The sequence below is a fragment of the Theileria annulata genome, chromosome 4, assembly GCF_000003225.4.
Source record: "Theileria annulata chromosome 4, complete sequence, *** SEQUENCING IN PROGRESS ***".
NCBI lineage: Eukaryota > Apicomplexa > Aconoidasida > Piroplasmida > Theileriidae > Theileria > Theileria annulata.
The window spans coordinates 835,767-857,406 of NC_011098.1; the positions used below are offsets into that span (position 1 = coordinate 835,767).

The 21,640-nt window shown below is 30.6% G+C and overlaps 8 protein-coding genes across 8 annotated transcripts, besides 7 other annotated features; 3 read left to right on the forward strand and 5 right to left on the reverse strand.

Annotated features, from left to right (window-relative positions):
• Positions 1 to 168: 168 nt before the first annotated feature.
• TA08330 (uncharacterized protein) lies at positions 169 to 2,859 on the reverse strand (the record flags this gene model as incomplete). Its single annotated transcript, XM_947989.1, has 8 exons — positions 169 to 360; positions 434 to 556; positions 720 to 1,060; positions 1,187 to 2,014; positions 2,046 to 2,118; positions 2,201 to 2,309; positions 2,376 to 2,451; positions 2,550 to 2,859. The coding sequence occupies 8 exons, from the start codon at positions 2,857 to 2,859 to the stop codon at positions 169 to 171; spliced, it is 2,052 nt and encodes a 683-aa protein (XP_953082.1).
• Positions 2,050 to 2,118: a sequence feature (2 probable transmembrane helices predicted for TA08330 by TMHMM2.0 at aa 132-154 and 166-188).
• Positions 2,234 to 2,302: a sequence feature (2 probable transmembrane helices predicted for TA08330 by TMHMM2.0 at aa 132-154 and 166-188).
• Positions 2,860 to 3,721: 862 nt separating the features above from the next.
• Positions 3,722 to 4,405, forward strand: TA08340 (40S ribosomal protein S3, putative; the record flags this gene model as incomplete). Its single annotated transcript, XM_947990.1, has 2 exons — positions 3,722 to 3,736; positions 3,770 to 4,405. The coding sequence occupies 2 exons, from the start codon at positions 3,722 to 3,724 to the stop codon at positions 4,403 to 4,405; spliced, it is 651 nt and encodes a 216-aa protein (XP_953083.1).
• Positions 4,406 to 4,532: 127 nt separating this feature from the next.
• On the reverse strand, positions 4,533 to 5,853 carry TA08345 (uncharacterized protein; the record flags this gene model as incomplete). The annotated part of the gene is made up of 9 exons (XM_947991.1): positions 4,533 to 4,573; positions 4,683 to 4,797; positions 4,913 to 4,929; positions 4,959 to 5,083; positions 5,113 to 5,214; positions 5,272 to 5,360; positions 5,419 to 5,565; positions 5,666 to 5,717; positions 5,747 to 5,853. The coding sequence occupies 9 exons, from the start codon at positions 5,851 to 5,853 to the stop codon at positions 4,533 to 4,535; spliced, it is 795 nt and encodes a 264-aa protein (XP_953084.1).
• Positions 5,854 to 6,333: 480 nt separating this feature from the next.
• Positions 6,334 to 9,888, forward strand: TA08350 (serine/threonine phosphatase, putative; the record flags this gene model as incomplete). Its single annotated transcript, XM_947992.1, has 17 exons — positions 6,334 to 6,448; positions 6,592 to 6,821; positions 6,867 to 7,006; positions 7,039 to 7,159; positions 7,262 to 7,433; positions 7,470 to 7,502; positions 7,529 to 7,592; positions 7,686 to 7,752; positions 7,787 to 7,895; positions 8,071 to 8,216; positions 8,322 to 8,522; positions 8,610 to 8,667; positions 8,697 to 9,187; positions 9,276 to 9,445; positions 9,476 to 9,543; positions 9,655 to 9,772; positions 9,804 to 9,888. The coding sequence occupies 17 exons, from the start codon at positions 6,334 to 6,336 to the stop codon at positions 9,886 to 9,888; spliced, it is 2,388 nt and encodes a 795-aa protein (XP_953085.1).
• Positions 6,777 to 6,821: a sequence feature (1 probable transmembrane helix predicted for TA08350 by TMHMM2.0 at aa 101-118).
• Positions 6,867 to 6,875: a sequence feature (1 probable transmembrane helix predicted for TA08350 by TMHMM2.0 at aa 101-118).
• A 101-nt stretch (positions 9,889 to 9,989) lies between the features above and the next one.
• TA08355 (26S proteasome regulatory subunit, putative) lies at positions 9,990 to 13,989 on the forward strand (the record flags this gene model as incomplete). The annotated part of the gene is made up of 14 exons (XM_947993.1): positions 9,990 to 10,174; positions 10,264 to 10,625; positions 10,664 to 11,223; positions 11,318 to 11,491; positions 11,553 to 11,649; positions 11,743 to 11,883; positions 11,968 to 12,057; positions 12,089 to 12,210; positions 12,241 to 12,339; positions 12,455 to 12,764; positions 12,794 to 12,957; positions 12,993 to 13,140; positions 13,193 to 13,445; positions 13,569 to 13,989. 14 exons carry the CDS (start codon positions 9,990 to 9,992, stop codon positions 13,987 to 13,989), a joined length of 3,126 nt encoding a protein of 1,041 aa, XP_953086.1.
• A 285-nt stretch (positions 13,990 to 14,274) lies between these two features.
• TA08360 (uncharacterized protein) lies at positions 14,275 to 15,567 on the reverse strand (the record flags this gene model as incomplete). Its single annotated transcript, XM_947994.1, has 1 exon — positions 14,275 to 15,567. The coding sequence occupies one exon, from the start codon at positions 15,565 to 15,567 to the stop codon at positions 14,275 to 14,277; it is 1,293 nt and encodes a 430-aa protein (XP_953087.1).
• Positions 15,514 to 15,567: a sequence feature (Signal peptide predicted for TA08360 by SignalP 2.0 HMM (Signal peptide probability 0.998, signal anchor probability 0.002) with cleavage site probability 0.900 between residues 18 and 19).
• A 421-nt stretch (positions 15,568 to 15,988) lies between these two features.
• On the reverse strand, positions 15,989 to 18,454 carry TA08365 (uncharacterized protein; the record flags this gene model as incomplete). The annotated part of the gene is made up of 1 exon (XM_947995.1): positions 15,989 to 18,454. The coding sequence occupies one exon, from the start codon at positions 18,452 to 18,454 to the stop codon at positions 15,989 to 15,991; it is 2,466 nt and encodes an 821-aa protein (XP_953088.1).
• Positions 18,407 to 18,454: a sequence feature (Signal peptide predicted for TA08365 by SignalP 2.0 HMM (Signal peptide probability 0.983, signal anchor probability 0.000) with cleavage site probability 0.880 between residues 16 and 17).
• A 469-nt stretch (positions 18,455 to 18,923) lies between these two features.
• TA08370 (uncharacterized protein) lies at positions 18,924 to 21,527 on the reverse strand (the record flags this gene model as incomplete). The annotated part of the gene is made up of 1 exon (XM_947996.1): positions 18,924 to 21,527. One exon carries the CDS (start codon positions 21,525 to 21,527, stop codon positions 18,924 to 18,926), a length of 2,604 nt encoding a protein of 867 aa, XP_953089.1.
• Positions 21,465 to 21,527: a sequence feature (Signal peptide predicted for TA08370 by SignalP 2.0 HMM (Signal peptide probability 0.999, signal anchor probability 0.000) with cleavage site probability 0.868 between residues 21 and 22).
• Positions 21,528 to 21,640: the final 113 nt, after the last annotated feature.

A 21,640-nucleotide genomic window follows, 5' to 3' on the forward strand; every position in this document is an offset into this window, starting at 1 on the left:
CCAAAACAATCTTTCAGTCATAAATAAAAATAACCAATCTCTAAGAATTTAACTCTGAGAATTTATCCCTGCGAATTTAACTCTCAAATGAGAATATTCAATTTGTTTTTAATTTAAATGTATAATATAATAAATTGAGAATATTAAGAGTAAGAAAATTTAGGAAAATTAATGTCTTGAGCACATAACTGCCTTTAACAGTTCATCTTCTTCAAGAGAAGTTTTGGTAGCAGTTGCAAACTTTCTAAATGGTCCGTAAAGCTTATTAAGGAATATCTTAGTTTGTTCCTCTGTATTAAGTACGTCATCACAACGGCTTAATTTATTAAAGTTTAACTTCATATCACTTATTCCCTTTTCCTATACAAATTATAATCCCATCAAATTAGTAAATAATAAATATCCAGTTATGTAACTAATTAGTGAAAATTACCATTAATTCATATTCCACTAATTCATTTTTGACGACCATAACTGGGAAGTCAACTGATTTTTTATTACATTCAATCTTCTCATCAAATATACCAATAAACTCAGGATAATCAAATACATTCTTCTAAACATATTTTATCATACCATAATTATATAATAGTATAATAATAGTATAGTATAATAATAGTATAGTATAATAATAGTATAGTATAATAATAGTATAGTATAATAATAGTATAGTATAATAATAGTATAGTATAATCATGTAAAACGTACGGATTGTTTACATCTGAGATGACTACTGATGGCGAGAACTCTTTTGAATTTCTTCTAAAAATGGTATATATATTTGATAAACTTACTTCTTTTTGGAGTTGCAAGAATTTTTCGATTTCATCATGCTTGACTTCAGTGACAAGGGTCATATTCTTTTTAGTTTTAGTCTTGACAAAATTCTCAAGATCCCCTAATAGTTCAACAATGTCCTTTTTGTGATCATCAGTCACATTGACAACCATGACGTTGTGGTTGACATATTCTGAGAACCTGAATAACTCATTCTTCTTCCATGATGAATGTAATCCTCTCAATAATATTAACATATTATTTTCTGATTTCGGATGGACATCTAATCAATTATTATATTACAATCTTATAAATGTCTACTCGTATAAAATATAATTTCTACTTGTAAATAAATATTGTGTTTACTCGTATATAAATATAATTTCTACTTTTAAATAATGAAACGTACATTGGAAATAATCGAATTTGATAAGGCCGAAACTTTTAGTAACTGGAACGGGTGTTTTTAATAGAGTTGGTGGGATGAACACGTTTTCTGGTTTTTTGAGCTTGAATTTGGGTTCATCATACTTTGTAATAACAGTTGGAATAAATAATCCTGGTACGGATGGTATTTCTTTAGCCTTTACAGGGTCTGTTATAGTCTTAAATAACTCTTCACGACGGAGCTTTTGATCTCTTCCCAAACTATCAACATTGTCTCTCAAAGTCTCAATTTCAAGCTTAAGTTTATCTTCTTTACTCAGTACTGGCACATGTTGTACTTTCACATGTTCTTCTGGTACTTTTACTGCTGGGCCGGGTGGCAATTGGTCTGATCCTTGTTCCTCACATCCATTTTCATAGTCTGATCCTTCTTCAGTTCTCCTTGGGCCTTTATGTGGTTCTTTTTCGACATTTTCACACTTCTTTCCTTTATCACCTTTTGCTGGTTCGAGAGCTGGTTTGGGGACTGGGTCTGCAACTGGTTTAGATTTTTCTTCTTCTTCACAGTGGGGATCACAGTCCCTTACTTGTTTTTCAACTTTTTCTGGACCTTGAAGTTTTTTATCTTCTTCTTCACAGTTTGGTTCACACTCCCTCTTTTGTTTTTCAACACTTCCTGGTTCGGGAAGTGTTTTATCTTTTAGATCTGTTGCTGGGTCGGGTAGTTGTTTAACTTCTTCTGGACAGGATCCTTCACATTTTTTTTCTTTTTCATCTCTTTTTGCTCCAGGTTCTGGTTTAACTTTATCTACAGATGGAGTAGGTTCAGTTTTTTTCTCAGTCTTTGATACTAAAACAAATTGTTATCAATGTTAACTTACGTAGAAAATATGCTGTTAAGGAAATGGCAACTATTAAAGCTATTCCTGACAAAGCTCCCAATATCAATGTAAACTATATCATTATTAATATTATACATATGTAATATATTAGTGTATATGATAGTATATATGTATTAGTTTATATGATAGTATACCTTTTTTTGAGATTTGGTTCTCTTTTTGATGGTTAAAGAATACAAAAATCCAATAATCCATCCAAGAACGGGTAATGGAAAGAAACCAATAATGAGGAATATACGAAGCCTATGAATATATTAGTTTAGATTTATTAAATTTCTAATATATCTAGAATAATTATATATAAATTACATTCGATCTTCTTTTGGTAATCCCATGAATCCTTCTTTTACTGGTACTTCTGGCTTAACATTCTTTTCAAGATCAACTATACAATACATTAATAATATTCACTATATATTAACTATTTAAGTATATATTAAATATATAAGTATATAATAAGTATATTTGATGTGTAAGAATTACTTTCAATGCTGACATCTTCTTTTGATTCTGAGCTTCTTGAGGTTACAGAGTGAGAAAGACTAGCGGATGATTCTGACTTTTCAACCTTTTCAGATGATTTTTCAGACTTCTCAGATAATTTTTCAGATGACTTATCGGATAATTTCTCAGATTTCTCAGATGACTTATCAGAAGACTTATGAGAAGATCTAACAGAAGATCTTTCAGAAGACATTTCAGATGATTTTTCTGAGCCGAGTGTTTCTGACATTTGTCTTGATCCGCGCTCTTCCGGGTCTTCAATTGAGTGGGATTCACTTCCGTAGTCCATTTTGTTATTTGGTTCAAAATGAGTAATTTCTGGTTTTGTTTTAAATCTATGATTTAGAGATTGTAAATAGATAACTTTTCACAGAATTTAAAAAAGAATTCTATACACTAAAAATAATACACCAAATAAATAAAGTATACTTTACAATTAATATATTAATATTTGAAACGATTTTGGAGCCAAGTACGTTTTTATACGTATGTACAGAAACGGCACCTTCGTCATAAAGAGACGTATTAATACGACCGAAACTTTAAAATCTTAAAATTAATAACATAACAAAACGATTAATAATATTAAACATTAAAAATTAAAGCTGAAAATTGAATTATATCATCAAAAACTGGAATTTGAAATATTGTTACGGACAAGACATGAGATACAAATTCCAACTAAAGTAAGTACACAAAAATATATTAACTCATTTCAATGGAATGAACATAACTAAAAGGTTAAAAGAGTCCAATTGTGTAATAATAAGTAACATTTGTGTAGTTGTTGAATATTAAAATGTTTAAAAATTAAAATTCATTAAAAACTTAAAATTACTTTACAAAATTATTTCCATTCAAAATAATAGAAAATTTATAAACTAACAAATTTATTTAATCAATTTATATTTATATATTATAATTTCCCCACACTTAAGATTCCAGACTCTTTTCTATACTATTCATATACCAATTTATTATTCCAATTATTTAACTATATAGTTTTATAATTTATATATTTTATAATTTCCAAATTTATAACCCAATATTATATATTAATATTCCACAATCTTCCAATTCATTCCAATATATTATAAAATTAATCTTCTTTAATTTATAATTAAGATAATTGGATATTTGTGGACAAGATGATGGGCTTTGCGGGTGTAAGTTATAGAAAAATAATAATAAATATTTAGAAATCAAAGCAGAAGAGATTTATTAACGATGGTGTTTTCAACGCTGAATTGAACGAGTTTTTATCAAGAACATTGGCAGAAGATGGTTATTCAGGTGTAGAGCTGAGAATCACACCTGTTAGAACTGAAATAATAATTAGGGCCACAAGGACTCGTGAGGTTTTGGGTGAAAAGGCCAGACGCATAAGAGAATTGACATCGCTTGTTCAAAAACGCTTTGGGTTTAGTTCCGATTCAGTTGAACTTTATGCTGAACGTGTGGAGAACAGAGGTCTATGTGCCATGGCACAAGCGGAATCTCTTCGTTACAAGTTACTCAAGGGTCTGGCTATAAGGCGTGCTGCTTATGGCGTTTTAAGGCAAATTATGGAATCTGGCGCTAAAGGTTGTGAAGTAATTGTCTCTGGTAAACTCAGAGCTCAAAGAGCCAAGAGTATGAAGTTCAAGGATGGTTATATTATCTCAACAGGACAGCCAGCACAGGAATATGTTAACACTGCCGTCAGATCAGTACAATTACGTCAAGGTGTATTAGGAATTAAAGTTAAAATTATGTTACCATATGATCCTGAAGGTCGTTTAGGTCCTTCTACACTATTACCTGATACTGTTACTGTTTTAGATCCCAAATCTTAATATTCTTCCCATTATTTAATATATAATATGTATTTTTATATTTTTATATTGTATTATTATGTATTAATATATTTAAGAAGATTTAATAGCGATTAGATGTCCTAACATTGGTACAATTGTTGGTGTTCTAATAAAGATGATAATATATAATTTTACCCTCTGCAGAGCCTAAAAGAATTATAATTTAAATTAATTACCATGAAAATTCTTTAGGATTTAAATTAAAAAGTGATGAACCAGTATATCCTAAAATATCCAAATCCATAAATCCATTTACCTATGGAGAAACAGGTATAAATTGGCTCGTTAGCTTGTTTAGCAACTTCTTGAAACGAGTTAGCCTTCAGATAAACCGGTTTCTCACAAATTGCTACAGACAATAATTCAATTTCCTGATACCAGTGTAATTTAATAAAACAGCGTATCCAGATAAATTAAATAAATTCGACTTAATAAACACATGATCATTGATTCTATCTCTCTAAACTGTCAAGAGTCTAAAATTACCTTCATAAAATAATCGTCTAAATATTAATATTATGGATTTGAGTACCTGAGTGTATAGCGTCACTGGTTACAAAAGTACAATTGTGTGATATAAGACAAGATTGAAGTAGTTTACTCAATAAAGATGAGTGGAGAGGATAAATCGGTTCATTAGAATTCATATTTGGAATTCTAAACATTATAAAATTATCTTAAATTACATTAGAAAATCACCAAAAACACCTTCTCTAAAACTTTTCCCATTAAATATAGGCATAGGTTCTCTAATTTCATTATTAATCACTAATATACATAAGTAATAACTAATAAGAGTATTAAGTAATAAGTATTAAGAGTATTAAGAGTAATATGAATGAGACTTGGAAGGTTCACATGAATATTGTAAATTGAGAGATTGAAGATTAACATTTTTATTATTTAAAAGTGAATTACAATCATTAATATTAACCTAAAAAGAAATTTATTAACCCGAAAAATTAATTAATATTAAAAGAAATTAATATTACAGAGCAAGAATTTGATCCTAAACATTTCCCTCGAATCAGTTCAGTACAATTTAAAACTTCAGTATCATAACCAACTTTATGATATAACTCTGCTTTATGAACCAACACATTCAATAAACTTCTACACAACAATTTATTCGTACCAGTCTAATCCAATCAATTAATTATATTAATTTATATAAATTAGTAATTGGATTAATTAGTATAATTAGTATATTAGTGTATAGAAATGTAGAATTTAAGGTACAATTTCAACAGAATAGTATGAATCTAATATTGAATTATTTCGGGTATGAAACCTGAAAAATTATAATAATAGAAAAATTACCCATAGAAAAGAAGTGGAAGTTTAAAATTCTCTAAAGTATTAGAAAACTTGAAAATTATCACCAAAAATATTAAAAGTTTATTAAAATAATTAATATAAAGAATCATCAATTAGAATTATTTAATTAGATTAGAATTATATGATTAGATTTAAGTTATTAGATTAGATTTAAGTTATTTGATCAAACATTAGATATATTACAATGTCCAGTACATATTTCACAGTTAATTATATTAGAAATGGACTTAAATATTAATATACATTTCAGTATATGAAAATGTGTAAATAGTTTTGAAATTACATGTTGTGTTTAAAAGGAAAACTGGAGTTAAAATTCTAATTAAATATTACAAATTAAAATAAAACAATGAATTAAATATGAAAATATGAAATATGAAATGTCGTAATAATTTTTTTTTGCCATTTTAAGTTACACATTTGAGGATGGGGTTAGAAGGAAATTAAAATAAATATTTTAAATTATTTTTAAGGTTACATGTGTTAAAATTTTTGACCGTTGAACTTAAAATTTTTAAACAAATTTCAATGATCCAAATATATTGTGTATCGTATGGTTAAATCAGCTTATGGCATATTTGAAAGTTGTACCTCAACAGGGTGACGTTCCCCCGCCTAGATTTGGACACACAACTACTTCAGTAGGAAGTGGAAAAGTTGTTTTATTTGGTGGAGCAGTTGGTGGTAATTTTAATATCAAAATTAATTGATATAATTATTTTTTAAAACACATTTATATATTTTTATTATAGATTTTAATTTAATTTCATAATTTTCATATAATTATTTGATAAATTTTAAGAAAATTTAAAATGTGTAATTTATAGATGTTGGACGATATACTATTACTTCGGATTCTTTTTTATATGATGTGACTACAAATCATTGGACTAAATTACAAACAGAAAATCCACCATCACCAAGAGCAGCTCATGCAGCAGCTTGTGTAGAAACTATGCAAGTTGTTATTTTTGGAGGTGCTACTGGTGGTGGTGCACTTTCATCTGATGATGTATTAAACTATATACCTATACTTATATATATAGCTATGTATATTGTTAGTTTTATATATAGTTAATTCTATAGTTAATTTTGTGAATAGTTATTTTTATTGGATTTGAGACGTGATAAACAATTATCATGGATAATAGTACCAACAACAGGTCGTTCACCAGGTCGTCGTTATGGACATACAATGGTATTTTCAAAACCCAATTTAATATTAATTGGTGGTAATGATGGGTATCATTTAATTAAATAAAATAATATTGTAGACAAATGCCTAGTAATGATGTTTGGGTATTAAATGTAGAACAGTCACCATTCAGTTGGAATGAAGTTACTTTCTCACCAACTATACAATTACCACCAATACGAGTTTATCATTCATCTGACGTATTCTTTTACACACAATTAATTACTAATAGTAGATAATTATTAGTAAATATTAGTAAATAGTATAATAATAAGTAAATATTGGTGTAATGTTAATATTAGTTATGTTGTGAAGGACCAGCAAATGGTATGATAGTAATATTTGGTGGAAGAGGTAATGAAAGTAAATCATTAAATGATCTTTGGGGTTTAAGACAACATCGTGATGGTACTTGGGATTGGATTGAAGCACCAATTAATTCTGGAAATAAACCTGATCCAAGATATCAACATTGTAATATATAACACTATTAGTTAAATAATACTATAGACAATAGTATAGACAGTATAGACAATAGTATAAGTATTATGATTAATAATATATTATAGCATGTTCATTTGTTGGATCAAAATTTGTAATATTAGGAGGTAGAAGTGATTCTGATTTAAACAAGTAATTTCTACACTATACCATACTCTACTATACTATACTATTCCATACTATACTATACCATTCTATTGATGTAATTAATATTTATTTTTGTAGATCATTATCAATATCAGTATATGATACTGAAACATTAGAATGGTTTAATATATCAACAATACAAAGAGTAATAAATTAATTAATTTGTTAATGAAATATAGTTTCGACATTCAAGTTGGCGTTTTGGACCAAATTTATATATTTTTGGTGGATTTGCTAATCAAACACAAAAACATCCAACATGTGAATTAAAAATTTTAGATTGTCAAAGTTTCTTATATATATCCACATCTACATACTATACAATATATACTATAGATTATCTATACTATTATCTATACTAATTATCTATACTAATTATCTATACTATTGTATGTTGTAGATGCATTTACGGAACAAAAAAAGAGTGTAAATGTATCGAAACAATGGTTTGAAGATTCGGTAGAGAATGGTAATACTGGTGTTTTATTTCAAAGTTCACCAAAAACCAGAGAAGAATTTAGAAAACCACAAGATCGAGAAATTAGACTCTCAGCACATGCACACGCAGTACGAGAATCTGTTTCAGATTTCTCATATCTAGTTCGAAAAGTATTTTTTTCAAACTATATAAATTAGTATATAGTATTGGTATATATATTAGTGGTATATAAATTAGTATATATTACTGGTATATAGTAGTGATATGTGTATTAGATATCAATTGATCGTCTTGAAGAGGAAGGTAGAAAGATAAATAAACCAGAAGCAAGATCAAGTTTGCATTGGCAAAATGAAAATCCAGATACAATATATGATCGTATTATAATGAAACTACTTAATCCAAATGAACTCAAATTTCAAAAAGATTCATCCTTTTCTATTTCATACAAGGATATTAATACCCTTTTAAATACTGTATCATCTATACACTTGACTATACACTTATCTATACACCTAACTATACACCTAACTATATACTTAACTATATAATAAATATGATAGGTGTATCATATTATTAAAGAAGAGGAGACGGTATTGAATTTAAGAGCACCAATAAAAAGTAAGTTCAATAACATTAGAATGGTATAGTTTATGGTGATATTCATGGTCAATATCATGACTTGACTAGGTTGTTTAAGTTGTATAAGAGTCCATTGGATGAGTATTTGGCAGAAGCTTTATGTTTGGAGGGTGATATTGAGTCTAATGATTATTTGTTCTTGGGTGATTATGTAGATCGAGGATTCAACTCACTGGAGGTTATTTGTCTTTTATTTGCTCTAAAGTGTAAATATCCAGCACAAATTCATCTAATTCGAGGAAACCATGAGGATCCAGCAATTAACGCAGTTTATGGATTCCAAAACGAGTGTGCCCGAAGATTAAATGAAGATGTTGACAATCCATTCAGTTGTTGGAATGCGTTTAATAAAATATTTGAACTACTTCCACTAGGAGCAATTATCGAAGGAAGAATTCTATGTGTACATGGAGGTATCGGTAAATCCATTGAACGAATCGATGATATTCGATCACTCAAAAGACCCATTTCTGTTATTCCAATACCCGAATCACCCGAAGTAATAAACTATTACTAGTGAATTATATACCTTAACACATTACTAGTTAGACTAGATAATTAGACTAGAGAATTAATTGTTGTGATAGGATCAATTGTTATTGGATTTGTTATGGTCAGATCCGACAGATAATGATTCGATGTTAGGAACAGTACCAAATGAAATTAGAGACCCAGATCGTGCTGGTTTTATAGTCAAGTTTGGACCAGACCGTGTTCTTAAATTTCTAACAAATAATGATCTACAACTAATTATCAGGTACATTTAATACTTTAATTTAATTATTAGAGCACATGAATGTGTTATGGATGGTTTCGAACGATTTGCAGGTGGTCGATTAATTACTCTCTTTTCCGGTATAAAATAATTCATAATTAATAATAGCTAAGTAGTTGTTATGTATTTAAAGAGTTAGTCAAGTATTCTAGTAGTCTACCAATTAGATAGTTGGATTGAAAAATGTATAGCAACAAATTATTGTAATCATCATAAGAATGCTGGAGCATTATTATTTATAAGAAGAGATTTAACAATTGTACCAAAACTTATTTATCCAAGTCAAGATGAAACTTCATATGATTCATGGTATTTTCAATATATTAAATAATTATTATAGGGATATGAGAATGAGTGATACAAGACCACCTACACCTCCAAGAAGCACACCAATGGCAAGAGATATGATTATAGAACCCGCTTAAATTTTTTCAATAATTTCTCTAAAAATATATAATATACTAGTGAATTCAAATTTTGAGTTTATGTGGCTGTGTGGAAGTTTATTGTAAATTTTTTATTAAAAATGATGAATGATATTGAAATGAGCTCTCCAGTAGATGGAACACATGTTTCTGAACTGGATTCCTCAGAAAGTGTACTTGCGCTACTGGAGGAAACTAAAAGCTCAAGCAAAGAACTAGGCCTTCAACAACTTGATAAAATCGTAGACTATTTCTGGCCTGAAATTGTTGATAATTTACCATTACTGTATATTTCCTAATAATTAAATTAAAATTATGCAAATTTATTTAATTTGATTGTATTAATTTTTTGTAATATGATTAATAATAATTTAGTGAGGATTTATATCAAGATAAAGGTTTTAAATTTAGAAAATTAGCCTCTTTGGTAATAAGTAAAGTGTATTATCATATGGAGGAATATACACAAGCATTACAATATGCACTAAATGCTGGAGAATACTTTAATACTACACAATATTCAGAATATACAAACATAATGCTTGCAAAAGCTGTTGAAGAATTCATTAAAGTTAATGTATCCAAATATGAACAAAATGATAAATTCCAACATCAATTCGATTCTACAACCTTAGGTATAATTATACTCACACTAATTACACACTTAAGTTACTCTGTTACACACTTAAGTTACTCTGTTACACACTTAAGTTACTCTGTTACACATAGTTACAGTAGTATATAATTAATTTATATAGTAAATTATGATTTATAGAGTCATTGGAATTATTAGTAATAAATATGATGTATAATAGTGTATCATGTGGTGAAGAATATCAAGCGATGGGAATAGCATTGGATAGTAGAAGAATAGATTTGGTATTGAAGATATTCGAATCGAATTCAAGAGTCAGCAAGTTATTAAATTATACGATAGGGTTATTATCAAATGTGACTAGTAAGACATTTAGAGATTTAGTATATGAGAAATTGAGAGATATACTATTCGAGTCAGTTTCACTATTAGAACTCAATTTCTCAAATTTGTGTGTATGTCTTTATCAATTAAATGATTATGAACGTATGGCATCATTGTTGAATGAACTTATTCTGACTGGAAATCATCTTAAAGCGTTCCAAATTGCATATGACCTTGTCGACATTGGTGACCAAAAGTTTCTAAAATCAGTACAACAATCCAATTCCTTAAATAATAACTCATTAATGCTAGAAAGACTTAAATATATCCTCTCTGGAACTAGTACTATTGAATTATATCTCCAATTCCTACATCGAAAAAATCATACAGATCTTAGACTTCTAGAACAAATTATGGTATCTTAAATACAATCCAATTAGTACAATAATACTATAATAATAGTATATTAGTAGTATAATATTGGTATATAATTGATAAAATAATGTATAGACTAGTGTTGATCAAAGGAATAGTATAACGCATAATGCAATAGTAATATCACATGCATTAATGCAAGCAGGAACATGTTGTGATACATTTTTAAGAGATAATTTAACTTGGCTTTCTAAAGCTAATAATTGGTCCAAATTCACTGCTACAGCTTCTATTGGAGTTATACACAAAGTATTTCATTACACATTCATATACATACATTCATTACATAGATATATTGATTGTGTATTAGGGATTTACAAATGAATCAAAGAAAGTATTATCATCATATTTACCAACTGAATCTGGTGGAGGTTCTTATTCTGAAGGTGGTTCACTTTATGCTCTAGGTAATTTTTTCAATTCAACTATCTACTACTGAATAATTTAATATTCAACTAATTATCACTCAACTAATTAGAGTTGAATAATTGTATGTTTAGGATTAATACATTCGAATCATTTTGATTTATCAGCAAAGGAATTATTATTAAATTCATTAAGAAATGAAGGAGCTGAAGAATCTGTACATCATGGTGCAGCATTAGGTTTAGGACTCGTTTGTATGGGACAATGTGATTATGGTTTCTACTAAATATATATAATTAATAGATATAATTGATTTAACTATTTAGTTTAATTGAATTGATATAATTGAATTGTTATAGAATTGTATGAAGAATTGAAAGGAGTAATGTTTAGAAATAGTGCTGTACCAGGACAAGCAGCAGCTATAGCAATAGGATTATTAATGCTTGGTATTTAAAATCAAATAATTAATTGTATTAGGAAGTGGAAATGAAAATGTAGTTGATGAATTGTATACATTTTCATATGAAACACAACATGAAAAGATTATTAGAGCATGTGTTATCGCTATTGCTATGATTCTATATCAACGTGAAAAACATGTATAAATTCATAGTATAAAATTGTTATAGGCTGATGTGATAATAAGTAAATTATGTCGTGATAATGATTCTATAATAAGATATGGTGGAATGTTTTGTTATGCTATGGCATATTGTGGAACAGGATCAGTAACCATCTAAACACATAGACATTAGTTACACATAGTTACACACTATCTACACATTATTTACATACTTCATTTACTAATCTACACATCTACACACCTTAACTATTACAATATAGTCATATGCTGTGAAACAATTATTATATTCTGCGGTATCTGATGTATCTGATGATGTAAGAAGAGCAGCTGTGATATCATTAGGATTTGTTCTTTGTAATACGCCAAACCAAGTGCCGAAAGTTTTGAAATTACTCTCCGCATCATATAACCCACATGTTAGATACGGAGTCACAATTGCATTGGGCGTTAGCTGTGCAGCATCAGGAACATCAGAAGCAACTAAAATACTACAAACACTATCAACAGATCGTAGTGAATTTGTAAGACAAGGTAATACAATTGTTAAGACACTAGTCAATTGTGTCACTAGTTAAGTTAGTTGGTTAATTTAATAATAGGAGCATTTATTGGTTGGGGATTGGTATTACAACAATCAAGTTATGAAAGTGCAAATGATGTGATGTCAGTAACAGAAAATTATCTATCAGTGATATGTGATAAACATCAAGATGTGATGGCAAGATTTGGAGCAATTTTAGGATTAGGATTAATGAGTGCAGGAGTAACTAATCAAATTAAAATAAATTTAATGTTTAGGGTCAAAATTGTGTAGCGTCATTGTATACAGTGAGAGGAAATATGCGTAGAGAAGCTGTAGTTGGATTTCTAATGTTCACACAAATGTGGTATTGGCACTCATATATACATTTTGTATGCCTCACATTCCAACCAACTTGTTTAATCGGTATTAAACCAATTAATATATTCTAATGACTAATATTAACTAATAATTATAGGTTTAACTGAAGATTTAAGAGTACCGATAGGATATAAAGTGTTATGTTCAGCACCACCAAAACTGTTTGATTATATTCCACATTTAAGTAAGACATTTTCACAAGATAAGAAAGATGAAGTCACTGCAGTCTTGTCAATTTCAGCAAAAAGAAATGCATGGCTCTCAAATAAAACACATCCTGAACCAGAACCAGAAAAAGCAACAAAAACTGATGATTCATCATCCATACTATCTGATGGTAAATCACTCAGGTAACAGACGATCAACTATTATCATTTATATAGAGTTATTGTGTATTAATTATAGAGTTATTGTGTATTATTGATTATAGAGTTATTGTGTATATTATTGATTATATATTAATATGTATATAGAGCTGAGATAAGTAGTATAGCAGCAACAATGGGTCATTCAAGTAGAGATTCAAGTGCTGATTCAAGTGTAGATAACAATGAAGATATATCAATAATGAATAATGAAGATATATCAATAATTAGTGATAGTGGAGATGGAACAGTATCAAAGATGGGAATTTATAATTCAGGACTTGAGGGCTTGAAATCTAAACATTTCGAGTCTTTTACAACTCAGTTAGACAATCCATGTAGAATGTTGCCGAAACAAGCAGTTTTCTGTACCTGTAAAGACTCGAGATATGAACCCGTGTTCCCAGACCGCAATTATGGAATCACACTACTAATAGATCATTGCCCAGGAGAACACGAAGAATACCTTGTCTATGATAGCAGTCAGCCAGAGGCCCCACCCTTCACCCCCTTCATACTTGATAATTAAACACTATATAACAACAGACAATATCAACACTAATATACTAGTTTAACAACATTATATTAGTATAATATAAATACGTTAGTATATTGGTATACTAGTATATTAGTATAATACTTGTATATTAATACCATTATACACGAGTATATCCTAATAATATAGGATTATACAGTAATAATTATACACTAGGATATAGTATAAAAAACTAATAGAATAACAATATATAAAAGTAATATGAATTATAGATTATGTATTAAATGAGTCTCATTTTGTACTCAAAGCCAAATGTGATTAAAGCTGATTCATAAGGTTCGTGAATACACCTTTACTAACGGGACTCCACCTGCCATTACGCTTCACATGGTACTCAGACCTAGGATTGTGAGGACTGTAAACCAAAACGTCAGCCAAAAATCTCTGCTTATCTTTATTGTAAAAGTGAACCCCGACACAAGCTTCAACATCTAAATTGCGCTCAAAAATTACGTGCTTTCCGTCCCTAACAACACCAAAAAAGTTGCCGAAAGTCGGGTAGTAAGACTGAACAGTCACTTTATTATCGAACAATCCAGTTACATTAGTAGCAACAGAACCCGGCACCCGCTTTGAAAAATCAAGCCTGTGAAGTTTAGTAAAGGGTATTGGAGCATTAAAGTGTTTGAAATCATAATCCTCAGGCCTCGATTCAGGCTTATACTCGAAACTTTCGTCAACGAAGTCGTCAAGATTGGTCAAGGAAACTGACGAATCAGTCATGAAATGAGTCGGTGAAGGCTCATTATTGAGGTATTCAGGATAATAGAAATCTTCAGGGAACACCTTGTCATCGGATTTCAAAAATTTAAAAGGCCCCAGTTCAAGGTTTGTCCAAGAGTTCCCAACCTTAAGGAAATTGAAGAATCTGAACTTGAAGTCGGAGTTTCTAACAAGTACACGAACCAAATAATGCTCTTTACCAGACTTGTAAGCCCAGCCTGCAACAGCTCGTTCACCTTCCTTCTTAGCAAACCATAAGGGTGTCACATCATGAACTACCTTAGTTGCGGCAAATTCCGTTTTCCATTCATCAACCAGTGAATTATCGACAAAGAAGCTATCAAATTTCTTAAAATTTGTTGTACCACTGAAGTTAACCTTTTCACTCGAGTGGGTTAAGCTTAAGTTTAGTGTGAATTCTTTAGTTTCAACATCAGACTTGTGTTTGTTCAGCAAGTCTAAGTAGTGTTCAAAATTTGTTTTAACCCATGTATAATCCTCAAAATAGTAGTAATAATGTTTAGGTCCTGCCAGTTCAGACTTGACGTAGAGAAGGAATGGTACTTCAACTTTCGTGGCAAGTAGCACAAGTTGGGCTGTCTCCTGATCGCAAGAACTCCTCCAGACCCTTTCCTGTCCAAAGAGTACTTCTGTTACAAGTTTCTCTTTCTGAGGCTTGAACACCACGTAACTCACATTGTCGAACCGAGTTTTTTCGGCTACGTACCTACTATCATTTATGTCGAACAGGTCCAGGGCGAACCTTTCAGGCTGGCCCAACACCAAACCGACGAATAAAACCAAAAAACTCATATATTTCAGCCACATTTTCAGCTTAATATACGAAATGAGTTTCTTCCTACCACGTGCATGGGGATAATTTTCCTCACTTTCAAAAATTTTCTTTTAGGCCAGTTTTTTATCGTATTCTTATCCTTTGATTATTTTATTACTAGTTTTATTATATTGGAGTCTTATTTCCCTTGAAAATACTCCCCTTGGACTTATTTCCAAAATTTCGTCTTCATTCTCGCCACACACCTTTTCATACACATATATATCCTAATAGATTTCATATACTATTTTTATTTAAAGTTTATTATACAGATTATGTAATTTTACTTAAATTATTCCATTTATATGATTTATTCCCCTTCATTTTCTGATTTTTGGAAAATTTTCCTCTTGAATCACAGACCTAGTACCATATTATAAAATGTATTATAAAATGTATTATATTATTATTATATTAATTGTTTGATTTGAGTTGTTGCATTAGTTGTGTGAATTCAGACTTTCTAATGTATTTCCACATGTCATTGACCTTTTTGAGGTGGATTGACGCTGGTCTTGACGCCGCCAGCATCACGTCTGCCAGCACATATCTGTTCTGATTTGAGTAGAGGTGGATTCCTATTGACGCCTCACTATTACTCAACCTCATATACATTTTCGTATCCTTTTCAGATATTTCTTTAAAGTATTTTCCCGGCATTGGTTGTATGAACTTTACCTTGATAACACCATCGAAGACTTCGTCTGACACTTGTGTCAGCTTTTTATTCGGGTGTGTTATATCCAATAATATACAATCTTCCATATTATAATATGGCACTACAAAATTATCTATAAATTCCTTTACATCTCTATTCACATTAACACTTGTACCAGGAAAACCAACATTAACACCTCTATTGGCAGTAACACTATTATTCACAACACTTGTATTAGTAACACCATTTCTTATAGTATTGGTTAGAGCTTTCACATCATTACTATTCAGTGATTGATAATATGAGAAATTGTAGAGTGATTGATAGGTATCTAGTGGATATGAGAGTGGGAATTCAGGTATTTTAGGTGTGAAATCATATTGAGGGTAATAAAACTCCTCCAAACCTTTAACTACTTGATCATAATGTTCCTTCATTACTTCTTTTAATTGTCCATTTAATATTAATTTATATTTTACAACATCATTTGATTCTTTATTTGATTCATTTGTTCCATTATCTATTGATTTATCATTTGATTCTTTTATTGGCTTATAACTATCATTTATTGTACCTTTGAAATTATTTACAAGGTTATTTAAGCTGAGAGTTGTTTGCATACTTGGTTGTGGTAAGGCAGATTTAACCATGGCAAACTTATCGTTTAACAAATAATATACAATTACCCGAGTACTAGAACTATCGGCGACAACAAGTTTAATTAGATATGGTGTACCATTTTCATATACATATGCTGAAATAACTCTTTCACCATCTGTAGACTCCCAAATTACATCCAACTGATTCACAACCCTTGTAATTTTATAAGTAGGCTTTGGTGAATAGTATGAATATCCTTTACCAGCTGTATAGTAAAATAAATTACTATCAGATGGTAAATATATATCCAACGTCACATTTTCTACCTTCTCATATGATAATAAGCTCAATTTATCAATTTTCTCTTTATAATATGTACATGTCGTCCTTATCCAACATGAATTATTTATATAATCTTCATCTCTAAAATTGTTACCACTAGCAGTATCAGTAGTAGTGTTACTGGCGGTATTGGTCCGTAAGACTTTTTTACGGAAATAAAAAGTATTAATTGTGTTGCCAAAATTAATAATAGTATACATTAGCACTGGTATATTACGATCATACGCCACAATGGCAAGCTTTAAAACTTCATCTCGGTATGGTCTCCAGACCTTTAAATATGACTCCTTTACCGAATATACCATCGCATCACCTTTCGGTCTGAAGACTTGATAAAACACGCCATCCAAATGTATTTTCTGAGTAAACACATACTCGTTGGTGATAAATGTGTCAATGTATAACACATTCGGGTCAGTATTACTTGATACTAGATCCCACTGAGCAGTTTGTGGTCTGAATGGTGGGAAGTGAATTTCACCAATTCTATCCATGAAATCGTATTCTGGATGTAGAAAACTATCTGGGGACTCGATTCCAAGTATCGTTGCGAAACGCGTTGTATCCAGTGGCCGTTCCCAACGCCTATTTTTCTGGTAAAAGTCAAGCAGTTCAGCTTCGCCATCTGAATGTTTCACCAATAACCTAACATATGTAATGTTAAAACCATCTAAAAGGTAACACCAAACAGCGGCACATCTGCTCTCGTTACCTCTAGAAGACCAAATTGTCCCATTTAGGTGGACTCTCCAAGCTGTATAGCCATACTTGGGAGCTACAAATTGAACTCTAAACTTACCAACGTACTCGTGTACAGTGGCATATGTTGGTAATGTTGAGTTATTATCGAGGAATAATGTTACATTGTGTGGATGTCGTATTTTTTCCAACTGATTAATTAGTTCTTTGTAGGTTGTTCCATCAATTGGTTCCCATCCCAACTCATATTTGACATAATATGCGTCACATGTGAATTCAGGGTTATCTCTCAGTATATATATTAGGTATGGTGACTGATGCTTATATGCTACTAGGGCATACTTGCAGAATTCTCCATGTAATTTGCTTTCCCAGATTTTATAATGTCCTTCATATACTGAATTTATTAAAACGTCTGGTAATGGTTTGAAGTAGGAGTAATATACGTTATCTAGATGGTGCTCGTTGTATTCTGTGCAGGAATTTAGGGATCGCTGGCTGATGTCGAGTTTCCGCAACTTAAGCGGGTTAAAGCAGTAGGAAACTGCTGTAAATATGAGGAGAAGGCCCAAATAAACCATTTACTTGGGATTTAAATTACTGAATCTGACTTTGGATGTTGGGGTATTCCAATACTTGTTTATTCTGCTGACAATTTTTTCCATAAAATCTAGAAATTCACTACATTGTCATATTGGTTTTTTATTTTTATTTATTTTTACATATTTTTATTAGTATTCTTTTCTTATTTTTGATCTTTTAGATCATTTTAGATCTTTTTCTTTTTAACACACTTTCCTCCTCTACCCACACTTAATATACTTACACACTATTTCAATTTATATACACATTTTATATAACACTTTATAATCAATTTTATATAATTTTATATACTTTTATACAAGATTCTACGAAAAAATTTTATATACTCATATATAACTATTTCTTATATATTACTGGTAATAATTATATATGAGTATATAAAATTATATTGAATTTTGGAAATTTCCCAAAACAAAAATTAAAAATTAAAACCATTTATGGTATGAATCATCTATTAGATGACTTTTTCAAAATTTCAACTGATTCAAGGAAAGTTTCCTGATCAATGTACTCCCAACCATTACTGGTTTTTTTGAGGTGCAATGTTACGTCTTCGTTTTTTACTCTGACTAGCGCATCTGCAAGGTAGAAGACCTTGTTTTTTAAGTATACATTAAACTCATAGCAGAGGTGAGTTGTGTGATTTCCCAGGAATATTACATCAATTCCGTCATAAACGGCTCTAAAGTATTTACCCGGTAATGCTCTATAGCTGAGTAATAATAATCTACCATCAAACTCTGCTGAAACTGCTTCATAGCTATTAAGATTCACGGGCATTGATATGTCCAAATGGACACAATCTTTTGCTGAAATTGGTTTATAATATATTTTATACTTTTGAGTTACTAACTTTCTATTACAAATCTTATCGACTACTGCGTTCTGAACTGCCTTTTCAGTTCTTGATCCCAATTTAAACTCATGCATTTCAGTATTTGAATCTAAAGATTTCATCTCATTTGAATCTGAATTAATGTACATATTGTACGAATCTTTATGTTCATAATTTAGATTCATTTTATTAAATTCCTCAGTTAATGAATTTACATAATCCCTCTCATTTAGTTTTGTATTCTCACTTAGTTTTGTACTCTCACTATCATGTGTATTATCAACTAATTTTGTATTATCAACTAAAGTAGTTTCTACTGTACTTTCAGACGAAGTAACAGTATTAACTGTAGTGTAATGTGTAATATCTTGATTGAAGAGATATTCGGGATTATAAAAGTCGAGTGGTTTTTTGAAGGGCATTTTATTGGCAAACGATCGTTTAAATGAGCTGAAGAGATCCCACTGATTCCTGGCATTAAGAAATGATAGGACATCAGAAGAGCCATCACTAAATTGGATCAATACCTTTACCATGTAAGGCTTGGCCCAACTCTCATATGACCAAACTGCGACACATCTGTCAAATGCATTTGAGGATTCCCAGATGGTCTGAGAACCATCGACTAATTTATTACAAGACGTTCCAAAACTCGGCAAATAAAGTAAGTAGGGATTCTTGCCAAACTTATACTCCACTGAATAAAGGCTTGATTCAGTCTTCGACCTTAAATCTATGGTAATTGCTTCATTGACAACATTCTCCTTGAGACTGGCAATTATCTTCTTATATTTTTCCAAGTTAGAACTAATCCATTTCCCATTAATTTTCTCGAAAAACAAAGTTTTAAACTCAGATTCAACTTCCAAAATTAGGTAAAGTGCCATGTGTTGACCCTCTTTCTGAGGTGCCAGAACATGCACACATCTCTCAGACTCAGATTTAGCCTTCCAAATCTCACTCTTACAGTCAACTACCGTACTCAGCACTGAGTCGGGCGTTGGATTGTATACCTTATAAAACACATTATCGACACATCTTAGCTGTGTAAACAGATTTATCCCAGCTATTGATATGTCCAATTTTGTAGTGTAATCCGACCTTAGTCCCGATGCGCTAACACACTTATCAAACATTTCTCCACTGTCATCATAATCAGAAGAGTGTGAGGTATCAGGTGTTGACGTAAGATCAAAGTATGGTTCTTGGCATGCAGATTCAACACGATCAACGTAGTCATGTGAATGAACGTGATCATGAAATCCAAATGTATTATCTGTATCTTCATACTGGACTTTATACTTGTAAAATTCATCAGTTAAATCAAAGTAAGGTTCACCAGATTTATCCGACTCAAATTCATCTGGCTCATCTACCTTAGTGTGTAAAGTTTGTACTTTATTGAAATCAACTGGTTTACATGTAAAAGTATAGTTTGGATATTTGAAAGACTCTGGCTTCTGAACATACAATTTTTTGTCATGGACCTCATCCAATGTGTGTACATGTACCCATTTACCTTTTATATTGAAAAAGGTTTCCAGTTTCGACTCCTCATTTGCATTCGTTATCAGAAGTCTTACCATGTAATATTGGTCTGAATGTGAGTAACAAAAGGCCGCTGCACATCTTTCGCCAGGAGCTTTAGAACTCCAAAGCTTGTGGGTTTTAAAGTACACGTAATGAGCTAAGTATCCTATAGTTGAGGTAAATTGTGTATAAGGAACGTCTTCTGAAGCATTTTCAACTGACATCATACTGTTACGAACTGCGTTAAAAAGATTATAACCAAAAACTCCGTTAACTATAACCTCATTTTTAACCTCTTTCAAAAGATTGCAATAATTGTTTATGTCAATCTTTTTCCAACGATTCAACTCCTTCACATAATAGAAATGCTGAAGTGTATGACCTGAGTCAACCTGGAAATAAAGCAAATAGGGTAATTGTTTCCTATATGCCAATAAAGAATATACACAAGTTTCGAAACCGTCTGACTCCCAGACTTTATAATCAGAATCTAGGACGCTAACAATGTAATTGTGTTTAAGAGGAGTGTAATGTTTGTAGCGAATATTGTCAAATTGGGACGTTTTAACTTTGAAAACGTTTTCGTCAGGTTCGTCTAGTCGGAGCTTGAAGCCCTCAACATTGCAATTGACGAACCTTAATGATAAAAACACGAACAACAAGCTGAAGACTGAGAACATTTTCATTCTCACATTCTCCAGAATCTAGGAATGAAGTAATTATACAGTTATATGGGGACATTTTACACATTAATAAAGAAATTATTACTGATTTTTTTTAAATATATCAAATCCCCTTA